At 52.1% G+C, this 11,803-nt stretch overlaps 5 protein-coding genes across 5 annotated transcripts; 2 read left to right on the top strand and 3 right to left on the bottom strand.

Annotated features, from left to right (window-relative positions):
• Positions 1 to 771: 771 nt before the first annotated feature.
• An11g04840 (uncharacterized protein) lies at positions 772 to 1,556 on the top strand (the record flags this gene model as incomplete). Its single annotated transcript, XM_001394438.1, has 3 exons — positions 772 to 1,135; positions 1,217 to 1,326; positions 1,389 to 1,556. The coding sequence occupies 3 exons, from the start codon at positions 772 to 774 to the stop codon at positions 1,554 to 1,556; spliced, it is 642 nt and encodes a 213-aa protein (XP_001394475.1).
• A 294-nt stretch (positions 1,557 to 1,850) lies between these two features.
• Positions 1,851 to 5,066, bottom strand: An11g04830 (uncharacterized protein; the record flags this gene model as incomplete). The annotated part of the gene is made up of 1 exon (XM_059750237.1): positions 1,851 to 5,066. The coding sequence occupies one exon, from the start codon at positions 5,064 to 5,066 to the stop codon at positions 1,851 to 1,853; it is 3,216 nt and encodes a 1,071-aa protein (XP_059601591.1).
• A 1,248-nt stretch (positions 5,067 to 6,314) lies between these two features.
• Positions 6,315 to 7,862, bottom strand: An11g04820 (hypothetical protein; the record flags this gene model as incomplete). Its single annotated transcript, XM_001394436.3, has 1 exon — positions 6,315 to 7,862. The coding sequence occupies one exon, from the start codon at positions 7,860 to 7,862 to the stop codon at positions 6,315 to 6,317; it is 1,548 nt and encodes a 515-aa protein (XP_001394473.1).
• Positions 7,863 to 8,809: 947 nt separating this feature from the next.
• On the bottom strand, positions 8,810 to 9,967 carry aox1 (alternative oxidase aox1-Aspergillus niger; the record flags this gene model as incomplete). Its single annotated transcript, XM_001394435.3, has 3 exons — positions 8,810 to 9,320; positions 9,370 to 9,660; positions 9,714 to 9,967. The coding sequence occupies 3 exons, from the start codon at positions 9,965 to 9,967 to the stop codon at positions 8,810 to 8,812; spliced, it is 1,056 nt and encodes a 351-aa protein (XP_001394472.1).
• A 447-nt stretch (positions 9,968 to 10,414) lies between these two features.
• Positions 10,415 to 10,935, top strand: An11g04800 (uncharacterized protein; the record flags this gene model as incomplete). Its single annotated transcript, XM_059750236.1, has 3 exons — positions 10,415 to 10,563; positions 10,638 to 10,706; positions 10,812 to 10,935. 3 exons carry the CDS (start codon positions 10,415 to 10,417, stop codon positions 10,933 to 10,935), a joined length of 342 nt encoding a protein of 113 aa, XP_059601590.1.
• Between the last annotated feature and the right edge of the window lie 868 nt (positions 10,936 to 11,803).

The raw sequence follows: 11,803 nt of genomic DNA, 5'->3' as shown, positions 1-11,803 counted from the left end.
CTGATGATAAGGATCAACTTTGTAATATAGTAGGAATTACTACGAAACAGATATGGCGACATAACAGCAACTATGGATGTCACAGATAATACCTATAATGAAAGGTAAGGATATACGCAAATAGCACAAACCCCATGCTAGAAGTCATGACTCGAGAGCAGGCAATAAAAGAGCTGCTATAGACAATAGAAGAACAGCTACCGAACAGCCGGAAGCCACCCGAAATATCCGAGATCGGGGACTGATAAGCAAAACTGACAAGCAGATATGCATGTCGCATCCCCTCGTCTACTGTTCAAGACAACAGCTCATAGTACTTACACATAACAATGATCAACCTCAAAAGAATAATAAAACTAGAATGAGTAGATCCAATTGACCACCTTCACCCCCAATCAACTGCACAGTATCTCCCACTCGCCACACCCACCCTCGATCCAAGAAAACCCTTTATAAAAGTTAACTATGGTACAAAAACCCATGCCACTGCCCCACCGTACCTGAAAATGAATCAATCAATCAATTTCTCCCATTTCTATTCCATACTATCATCTCTTTAATTTTATGCACGCCCTACCACCGACATCTATAACCCATTCCATTTCATTCCCCACATCAAACCCATACATATACCACAACTGGTCCCCTCTCACAATCCCATTCCATTCCCTTCTTCCCTACCCTTTCACCACCACACACCCCTATACTATACTACACCACAACCCCCTCTCAACATCTAAGGAAAGAAGAAAAAGAACTTCATACTACAAAATGCCCTCCCTCCTCGAAGACCCCACCACGCACATCCCCGCCCCAACCCCTACCCCCTCCCTCCAACCTATCTCACGCACCCTCCGCGACGGCACAAAAATCACCCTGTACCCCATAACCACCGGCCCCGATGCCCTCCCCTCCTCCCTAATCCACTATCTGCACAAGGAATTCTCCTCGGAGATTCTCAAGGGATGTACATACCCCATGGAAACCCCGCTCGAGTACGATCTGTATCGGACGTACTGGTTCGGGACGTTTGCAGTGGTGGCTGTCATTGACGATGGTGGGGATGGGTTGAGGGAGGGCAGGGATTGGGAGAGCGACTGTCTGGGGACGTTTTATGTGAAGCCGAATTATCCTGGTATTTATTTCTCTCTCTCTCATTTATCTATTTGGTTTGTTGATGTGTGTGTATGTGGGTTATGCTAATGGGGGGCTGTAGGACGCTGCTCGCATGTTTGTAATGCGGGGTTCTTTACGACGCCGGCGGCGAGGAATCGTGGTGTGGGGAGGGTTATGGGGGAGGTTTATTTGGAGGTGGCGCCGGTTTTGGTATGTCTCTCTTTTGGCGTTGTCTTCTTGGGGATGGTGGAGGATGCTAACTGGGATATTAGGGATACAAATACTCCGTGTTTAACCTCGTCTTTGAGAATAATGTCGCCTCGGTCAAAATTTGGGAGAATTTAGGCTTCCAGGTTATTGGTCGTGTGCCTGGTGCTGCGCGTTTGGCAAACAGTCCTGACCTCGTCGATGCTCTTATCATTGGAAAATCTTTGGTTTAATTGAATATAAAATAATATACATATATAAAATAAAAGTGTATTGCAATTAAAAGAATACCCCAGTACAAGACGCTCCCTTTCAATCAATGAATACGCCCTAAATCAATGCGAGTGGGGAATCAATCTAACAACCGGCTTCAAGCAATCTGGTATATGACACCACTGGCTCCCGAACCGCAATGCCAATATGCATAGTACATGAGTGTGTGAAGTTAATGCGAGATCGAACAACGGAAATGCTAGAAATCAAAGACCCCCGGAAATGCTATATCACATAGTATGGTGTGTTCCCGATTACCGCCATGGCGGCCGCTCTCCGAGCTTGCTGCGAGGCGTCGGGTTGTTCTTCGGCAATGGGATCAAGCTGATCCGCCGGTTCGCGGAATGCCCCAGCGCGGTGCCTGGCCGCGGTGTCTTCGTTGGACTGGCAAGGTTTCGTTCGTGGTCGTGCGACACACTGCGGCTGAACGACAGCCCCGCAAAGCTCTGTCGGCTGCGCGGCGCGTTCGACATGCCGTCTGGCCGCCGGAGCTTGCTGTAAGGAGGGGGATCGAGGATAGTTCGATTAGGTGTAGGAGAGCCCATGCGCTCTGGGCTGCGATTCGTCAGCCGGCTTGAAACACGACTCATAGAGCGCGCCGTCATCGGTGCCGGAGAGACCGACATGTCGCGCCGGAACGGTCCCATAGGTATGGTCGACGAGGGCCGCGAAGTGCGGCCAGGCGCAGAAGCCTTGCGGGGAGTAGGATTGGGTTTATACACGTGGCCGACATACAAATCGTTCGTGTTGGTGCTGTTGGTCCAGCGCGGACGGTTGGGAATGGGTGACGGCGCCGGCTTGACCGGCTTACGCGCAGCAGGGGTGGGTGTGGCGGCGCCCATTCGACTCGGTGATGGCGCAGTGAGCGTGGGCTTGGGGAGAGCCGACTTCTTGCTCGTCAGCGCGGCCGTCGCCTGCGGGATGCCCGAGTACCGTCGCATTTTAGACATTGTCGTCCGCGCTGCAGAGCTGACTGAGCTGCCACGTCGACTAGATGTTCCAATAGGCGTGGCAGAGCCCTTAAGGGGGTTGGCAGGCGTCATCACCACTGATGATGCCGGGGAGCTTCCCGGAGTATCGGCGACACTGCCGGTCAGAGGACTGTCCATCGTCATGATACTCGAGATCGAGTCCCGGAGATGCTGTGATCGGACAAAGTTAATGTCCTCCAGCCACTCATCCATCACCCGCACACTCGCCTTCAAAGCGTCGACCCTCGAGGTCATGTCCGACAGCAGTCGCAGAATCTCTCCGTTCACCGTCAGTCGGTCATCGACACCCTTGCGAATAATCGACACTACTCGTTCAATTGCTGCGACATAGTGCTGTTTCTTGGCCTCATAGCTTTCGATACGTTTCGTAAACAACGTTGCATCATGCAAATGGGCGCAGGTCTCGATAGCCTCCTGCAGTTTGGCGATGCTCCGTTCCACCGAGTCAAACATTTTCTGCGCCTGTCCGCCCGCGTTACGGAACACGAGGATCCACCGGTCTTCGTTGAGCTCCTTCTGCAGCGCATCTGCATCATGCTCCAGCTTTTGGAAGCTTTGTTCGAGATGGCCCCGCCGCTCCTCGAGCTCCTCACAAGCGCTGGGAAAGATTTTCTCGGCCCGCGCTTGGAACATGGACATTCTCATCGGCAAGAAATCCAGCGACGCTCGCAACGGTTGTATTCGCGCGAACAGCGCAATGAGGTTCGAGTGATTTGTATCGTCATGTGGCGTCTGAATGACAGGCATATCCATCGTAGGGGGTCCGGTAAGTATGGGGTCTATGCTGAGCCGTTTGCTGGACAGCAGTTGCGCCTGCGACGGGGTCTCTTCCACGATAGTCTCCAGCTCATTGATGTCGAGCCCGGAGGCGCTAGAGTCCTGCTCGCCTGCCAGCGTCCAGTGCCGTTTTTCTTCCATCTCGAAGATCAGCCCGGTGAGACTCTCCACCTCTACCGTCACATCGCCCAAGACATTTCCCCACAGCTCTTCCCACTCCATTGCCAGCTCAACTTGTCCTTTAACCCCCCGAAGTCGATTCTTGATGTGGGCCCAACTTTGTATGATCGTGTCCATCTGCACGACAATCGTTTGGAGGCTATCGGTGCTCACGTCGCCAATATCCTCGCGCAGCTGCACTTCCTCGATCGCCCTGACATAGACGTTGATCAGGCTCTCGAACCGGATAATCGCTTTGTCCACCCCCTCCAGACCTTCTCGTCCGGCCGCAGCTGCCCATTCCACGTCATCCTCCGCATCCAGTCCCCCTAGCACATCCGATGCCTTCTTAACCCATATCTGGATTTGTTCCGCGGCTCCGGTAAGCGCCCGAACCGCCGCAGGGGCGGTTGCAATGGATGAGATACTAGCCTCGAGCGACGACGGTTGCGGAAGGGGGATAGATGTGAGCTGGGAGAGTTGATTGCTAAACGAGGCGCGCGAAAACGAGTAGATGGACTCGGTGCGCTGCAACCCTTGGGGGTTGAAGTAGGATTGTGAGCTTAAGGAAGTGGTCGATCGTGGACGTGGGGAGTCTTTGGGCGGCGGCGGGGGTGGATTCGAATCGTCATCATTGGTGCTCTGTATGTATTTTTCGAAATCTGTCTGCTCGGGGACGTCATATTCGGGAGCTGGCCTGGGCTCTAATGGCGCCGGAGCATGCTGAACAACAGACATGTCGGTTTGGGGCTCTTCCAGAGTAGCCTCTACCCCAACAGCGTCTTCCGCAACGACTTCTTCTGCAACGCCTTGCTCTGCAACAGCGTCTTCCTCAATAACCTCTTCCCCAACAGCCTCAACCTTCACTGCCTCTTCCTCGGCTTCTTCAACCTCGTCCGGGAGTGGGGCCTCTTCCAGCTCTTGATCCGAAGGCAGATCCAGGGGACGATCCGAGTCGGGTGTCGGTACCTCCTCCAACTCCTCTGGGGTTGCTTCCGGTAGCTGCGGTTCGGGGACCTCTAAATGACCGGATCCACTTTCGTGAGATTTCTTATCCTTGTGTAGCCGAGGCAGAGCATTCCATGAGCGACCCTTCTTTTCGATCTTGATGGATTTGGATAAATCCTGATGCGATTTGTCGAGTTCTTTAATTTGTTCCTCGGGAATCCGACCGACGGCGCCGGGGTTGCGAGAGGGACTGTTGTGTTTGTTACTACCGTCTAGTAGCTTGACGCGGGCAGCCAGGCCGGGGGACAAGCGACGGAGAATTGACGGGCGGACAAGAGTCTTGTCGAAACCGAGGTCGTGTTGTTGTTGGTTATCGTCGGGTTCACTGCTACTGCCCAAGCTGCGGAGGCTTCGTAGGGACGACTTGGACTTGATTCGTCGCGGTCTTGACTGGTCGGCATGGGAGATAGACAGGGCGGGTGGAGGAGGAGGAGGAGGGGAGGAGAAGAACTGCGACGTGGACAGGTTGGCCCCGGCATCCGGGGGGTGGGTGGTCGCAGTGGTAGCCGTTGACGCGGTGGACATGGCACGCATGGATGCGATCCACGAGGGGATGGGCGCTGGCCTGTAGGATCCCAGGGACTAGTCGGTTTAGTGAAGAACGACGGTGGGTAGAGGAATGTGGTTGATGGGCTGACGATGCGCCAACGCTGCGGCTGGGCTATGTCAGCTAGTATGTGCTTGGGTAGTAGTAAGTAGTAGTGCAGTTTGCGTTCCCTGTCCGTCTGCTGCCCCTATCCGGTTTCAGCCTGTCAGATTATAAGAATGGAGCAATCGGGCTGTGAATGTGTAGGCGGTCGGGCTACACCGTCTGTGCTCTTTGGTTGTGGTTGAATCGGTTTGCTTTCTTGCTTGCTGTATTTTATCTCTTTTCTCCAACACCAATGTAAGAAGAACTGCTTTTCGACAAGAATGACTGGCTACATGATAGACGATTGGGCAGCAGAGGGGCAGACATACTAGCAAGGGAAGAAGAGGGAGGGAGAAGAAGGAGGTCAAGCCAGTTGGTTGGAATGGAGGATGAACGGCAACCTGTCCCTTTCGGGCCTCAGGCGGGCAGCCGATCACCCGTTTGGGGAGAAATAACGGGGGATAATCCTCGCCGTCTAGGGGCACGACTCCCTTTCAATCATCAGTAAACTCTGTCCTCGAGGGAATGGTAAATAACCAAATTGACTTTGCCTGACCGTTACACCAGTCCGGTTCCCTGGGTATTTTCCCTGTCTTTCTTCATCTCCTTGAATCTTCCTTCCTCCCGTCTGAGTGGCGTTTGGTCGGTTAGTTTACTTGGTATGGTTCTCGTATCCAAACATGGCATTCTCGCTACCAGTTAGGCCATTCCTATGTACAGTCCATCCATGGATCCCTCCCGCGACCCCGTGCAGGATAAATTAGAAAGAAGATCAGACAAGATAAGAAGGAAAAAAAAGAAGAAACAAAGATAAAGGTGTGTTCTGCGTTGAACACACAGCAGCCCCATGGACTGTAGATGACCAAAAAGTTGAATTTATACGCCTGTCCCAACCTTGTCTGGCTGGGAGGACAGCAGAAGAAATGAGGAGTGACACCAAAAAAAATATTCAAACCCGACTGCACTCCGACATGTAAGGGGTATCAATGGGCGTCGGAGTAGACAGCAAACAAATGCAATAACCAGTCGCCATACGTGGTCCCAATCAGTTTCAACCAGTCCCAATCATTACAACTCTTCTTTCCTCCCTCTCCAGCGAAGTTGTTAGTTAGTCATGTAGACCCTTTTTCTTTCTCCCCCCAAATTTCCCCTCACATCGGCCGCACCACCAGATCGTCGGGTGGAAGGCTCGCTGCTGAAGCTCGCCTCTCGCGCCAGTCTCGCACGAGCTCTTCGCGCACCACTTTACACCAGGCCAGAAGAGCCTGGTCGAACTGTTTCCAGGCCTCTTCACTGTTGCCATGCACGATCCCCATCACATCCAGCTCCAGCTTGGTTTCCCACCGGAGCTCTGCCGCCTTCACCCAGAAACGAAGGTTTTCGGCACGCCGGTAGGGCTTGGCCACGTCCTGATGGTACGTTTTGATGTCAAGGAACGGCCGCTTCGAGTTCTTGACGGCAAAGTTATGGGCGCGCACCAGGTCGCGTCCATCGCGCAGCCGTTCCAGCATGGCGGGTGGCGGTGAGCCATCCTCCGGCGCAGTCCATGTCGGCAGCTGCGCGTCGGAGCCGATCAGACTACGCAGGAACAAAGTCTCGCGTTCCCGCTCCTTACCGATCCACTCACCCTCGGTCCAGATCCAAGCGGCTCGTTCTTTGGCTTCGAATGATTCCAGTTGAGCTTCCCGGGCCAACATGTCACGTACATTGGCCATCCATCCGACAATGCCAGATCGCTCATCCTCGCGAAGGCCATCCGCAAAGTTTCGGGAGGCCCACCGCTTCAGGACCTCCAGCACATTGAACAGCTCTTGTCGGATTTCGCGCTCGCTTTTGATCTTTGCCAGTCGATCGGGCCGTTCATGCGCAGTGTAATAGATCTTAGCGGCTCGGATCGCAAAAGTGACAGTGTCAAGGACCCGCATGCCCTGGATCTCTTGCCAGGTCTGCGGGGTTGCTTCTGCAGGGTCCTGACGCGAGGGGTCTTCTGCAGTATCGGGCGTATCGTCACTCGAAAGACTAATCCGCGGGGGGATCATCTCCGCCGGCGGGTCCTTTTGAGCATCCATCGATTCGATACTGTGTTCGGCTTTCTCCAATGCGTCCCGCAGATCCTTCCGCAGAGCCTTGAGTTTAGGTGGCGGCGGGATGTGGTGCGTTTTGATACTGTAAGTGCTGACCGTAGGAGGCAGCATGACTTCAACCTCCTCGTCATACACCTCCTCCCTGGGATCTATACTTTCACTTTCGTCATCGGTGGGACTGGCACTCGTGGGACTGGTAGTCAAGTCATCGATAAACCGAGCATTGGGGGTCAAGAGGAGTCGCGGCATATCCTCTGGCTTCTTCTTCTTCTTGAATTCCCGAGCCTGGGCACCTTTGCCGTCCAATAGACCAGTTCGTGCAAAGTAGTATTGCAGATGAGCGATGCTACCCAGGCTCATGACGCTCTCCCGGTTCTTGGCGGACTCCGCAAACTCAACCCCCTGAGGGCGAATGTATCCTCGTCGCTTGGATGAGATAGAGACGGAAGACCTGGCATCAGCGGAAGTGGCGGAAGAAGTCGACAGAGAGGAAATGGTCGAAAATGTACGATCTGGTGACGGACAGGAGGAGATAGCCGGCGTCGCTGGGATGGAGGGGGAGGGCGACGAGGCTCGGACAGGGGCCATGAATTCAGGCTCGACGGATTCATCCATATTGGGCGCGCACGTTAAGCTTGGGACGGTTCGTTTGATAGGAAGGGTTGGCACTTTTCGCAGACGATAGATCTTAACGGTATGGCGTTGGAGGGCACAGATCCAGTTTGGGCGAGAGATGGATATGCCTCACACTAAGCAGGAAAGGACAGGTGGTCGTCGGGGGGGAGCAGGAACCGTTTTGACGTGATTAAAAATAGGGATAGGGCCTCGGATGAGTGACTGGTGATGGTGATCGATCGGCCGACGAATTTAATTTGGGCGTGACTCGAAAGGGGGATTTTTACCACTAAAAGGGGAAGCGGGTCGATGGCCGCGGTGCCAACTCGTCGGCCACCGGGAGTTGTCGTGGTACTTTCTAGATAAGTAAGTCGTCTTGCGCTGTTATTTATAGCAGTTGCCGATTGCTTTCTTTTTCTCTCGTTTGTTCTCATTCAGCTCGCCCCTGAGGTAGGGCTGTTCGCCTCATCACCCGAGTCAGGTTCATGATTCCGAGCTCCCAGATATCGGCCTCCTTTTAGGAAGAGCTGGAAGGGAATCAAGCAAAGCGTCCCAAGAAAGTCATCCGGCCGGGCGGCCCTTGCCCTGCCTGGGCTTAGCGTCTCCCCCGGTGCCTGGAAGCCCCGCATCCAAACTTCGGCACGGTTTTCCATCCATCTTCGCGCTCAGGAACACCCGCTCCCATCACTGGTGGGATATATCACTCCTGAATCATTTCGGAGCGGAAACTTGAAACATTATCCATGTCCATAAATTTCATTATTATCATCATTTAGGGGAGATCTATTCGCTGAAGACAAAGGTGCTAATCTAGGAGCTTTCGAACACCAACACCAGGTTGATAAGCCCGATGTTGCACTGACAAGAATATGCTGACGCTCAAGCCGCATTGTAGACCCGGTCCAGCCGGATATTTGTGAAAGAAACTAAATATCTGGCATGTGAACTCAGATCACCTCCTCCCGCTCCCATCCCATGGGTTTCAGGTCTGCAATCCCCTTGTTCGGATGCGCCTTTGTCGGATCCTTGTACTTTGCGGCATATGGGTTGGGGTCGATCGCCTGGTTTAGGTTTCCCAGTGTATGGTTCACCTCCCGATGTTTGGCTTCATCCGCCCGAACATACAGCAAGAGATCCTTCATGCTGCGCTGACCCTCTGGCATCTTCCAATATTGCACGGCGATCTCAGGGGCCTCTGTCTTCTCCCACACGGGAAGACTTCCAGCTTCAATCTCCTTGATCGCCCGAGTATATGTGATCACCGCTTCCTCTTCGAGATAACCGACGAACCGGTGGCAGATGCGTGGCGACATGAGGTAAGACAGGAAGAATCCGTTGAAGAATACCCCCTGTGCTCCAAGGACCATCAGGCGCATGAACCATCCGGGCTCTGCGAGCTTGAGGAAGGTCAGCAAATGCATACGTTCATTGTATGCTTCCTCTAGCAGTGTCTCAATCCTAGGCGGCGGTCAGTGTCATCTTTGACAATTGTGGGGAGTAAGCATACCATCCATTGTCTCTCTTCATGCGCCGCAAACTTCTCAAATGTCTCAGCATGCCTCCGACCATGCCTGGTACGCCAGCCACGCTTTCCAGGAAGATAAAGCGCGTAAGCCACTTCTGCTCTGTCATCTTGAACCTAGCCTCGTGTTCCCTTCCTGGTGGAGGGTGCCGATATCCAGTCACAAGATCCATGCCCCATCTCAGCATCCGCACCGTTCCCAACGCTACCCAGTCGGCCCAATTCTTTGCGTCTCGGTGAGCGATTGCGACTTGTTTCATCTGCTCTTCAGTATAGCTGGTATTGTCAGCTTCCACTCACTATCATGCATACATCAGAGATGAACTTACACAGGATGGACCCAAGCTGTTTCCACCTCCTTCACATGAGGAGCTGTCGGGGGAGGAAAGAATTCCTTGATCTGCGACTTGGGTGTGGTTGATATGAATCGCTTTCCAGCTGTCTGATGTCTGTTTGCCACCAACGACCCGCTACAGCGCAGACCGCTCATAGCAATGACATTGGAGTAATTTCGAGTCGCGATATGCATATATGACTTTGGAATAGCAGCCCGAATGGGCGCCGTGGCTGTTAACGAGTTCATCGGGTATAGAACCACAGTGGGTATGATACTGTAGTAGTAGAAAATAATGAGTTGATGTCAATGAGAAGAAACCCAGCAAAATGTTCACTTCTTGGTCGATGTCTTATATATCTGACTGATTACATGTACAACCCCCTCTATAACCCCAACCCTATTTATACTATCAGCGCCAGCAAAATTTTCAACATCCATTCATTGTCTCGTTTTCAGGGTATGACTCTACAGGGCAGAGGGTCGGCAAAAGCCGGGAGTGGCACTGGCCCCGGAACCATACATACAAGACGGCAGGAGTGAAAGTCACGCGGATCGAAAAGATCCGGATCCATCTATACCAAGGGCTCAGGATCCAGTGGAGGCTCGCTGATATTACTATCTTAGCATTAACGCTCAAATTTGCTCAGCCACGTCTACAGTAGAGATTTCCAAGCAATTTCGGGTCCATGAATGATGACGTTCGGGGTGGTTGTCGATCTTCTTGACAGGGATTTTACAAGGTCTGGGTTAGTTACCAGTGCCGCTGTTGTTGCCACACCAGGGACGGTATTTTGGGTTGCCTTCTCTCTGTATCTTGTTACATTCTATGTGTATCGCTGTTGGTGTGTTGTGTTGAGTATAAGCCTGAATTCTTGATTCTGGATGTGATTAATCTTAAAATAGTACTTAATTACAGTGCTGAATACGAAGTGTTAGGTATGCAAGACTTAAATTCAGGAATCTGCCCATGTTTATCAGACATAAGGTAAGACTCTTCCCCATTACTTACAGCGTTTCTCCCTATGTCTTTCACCATCAAGAAAGATACAGAAGATGTAAACTAGCGTTGGCAATAGCCCAACTACTACAGGCTCGGCATCGAATTCCCCAATCCAAGTATGTACACCGCAGATCCTTTATCGAAACCATTGAATTCCCAGGCCTCAATAGCCTACCCTACCTCAACACCCATTACTAGCGGGTACGACTACTAACTAGACTCGACTCCCTCGCATTCAATTAACACTTCGTAACCAAGTTAAGCTCTAAGCGCCTGCATGTCCCGGTGGGTCGGTCACTAGATCATCTAGGAACCAGCGCAGCCTAGAACTTACGTAGAAGATACGGAGGTATCAAATGCCTCTTAATAGGACTATTCGATAACCACACCTGAAAGTTGGGTCTTGATAATAAGCATATAGCTAGTTGGTGTCTACTATCTACTCTCGAAGTGGAAGCAAATCTAAAATCCTTCCCATTATCCTTCTGGCAGAAGATGAATAAGAGGAAATTTCGGCGTAAGTTCGCTGCTGTTATCTGATTACGGACTTCACCTTGTATTGTTGGATTCGGGTCTGGTCTGGTCCCCGTGACTGGGGTCCCCTTATTTTACTAGTAGTAGTTCTATCGGCATTTCATGTGCTCGGTGTCTGTCGAATGCGAACTCCGTGGTTAACTGGTTATTTTTGATCGGCGATTCGGGGGTAGTATATGGGGTTTGGGTTCTTGGTTTGTTGGGGGTAGTTTGTGTGTACGAGAGTAAGTCATATGTGGTTATGCTTGGAAAGTCACTAGTAAAAACTCTTCTCTTTTGCTTGCAATTGTTGTAATATATTGATAACTTGAGAACATTTGTAATATGCGATGAAGGATCGAGAACAACAGCGAGAAGATCCCCTACTAGTTGTGACCCCCCGTGTTCTGGTATGGAAGGTCGCCTTACCGGGAGAACCCGGAACGCCGTTTGAGTCAAGGGATGCCGAAGATAGCTCGGGATTGAGCCGGGGTCTGCTCGCTCCATTTATCACTGGCCTACGACGTCAGACAGGGGCCGGTGAGCATATTAGAAATAGACTGTTTGTT

Source organism: Aspergillus niger (assembly GCF_000002855.4).
Source record: "Aspergillus niger supercontig An11".
NCBI classification, from domain to species: Eukaryota; Fungi; Ascomycota; class Eurotiomycetes; order Eurotiales; family Aspergillaceae; genus Aspergillus; species Aspergillus niger.
Note: the sequence above shows the minus strand (reverse complement) of the source record. Positions and strands in the feature narration are given on the sequence as shown.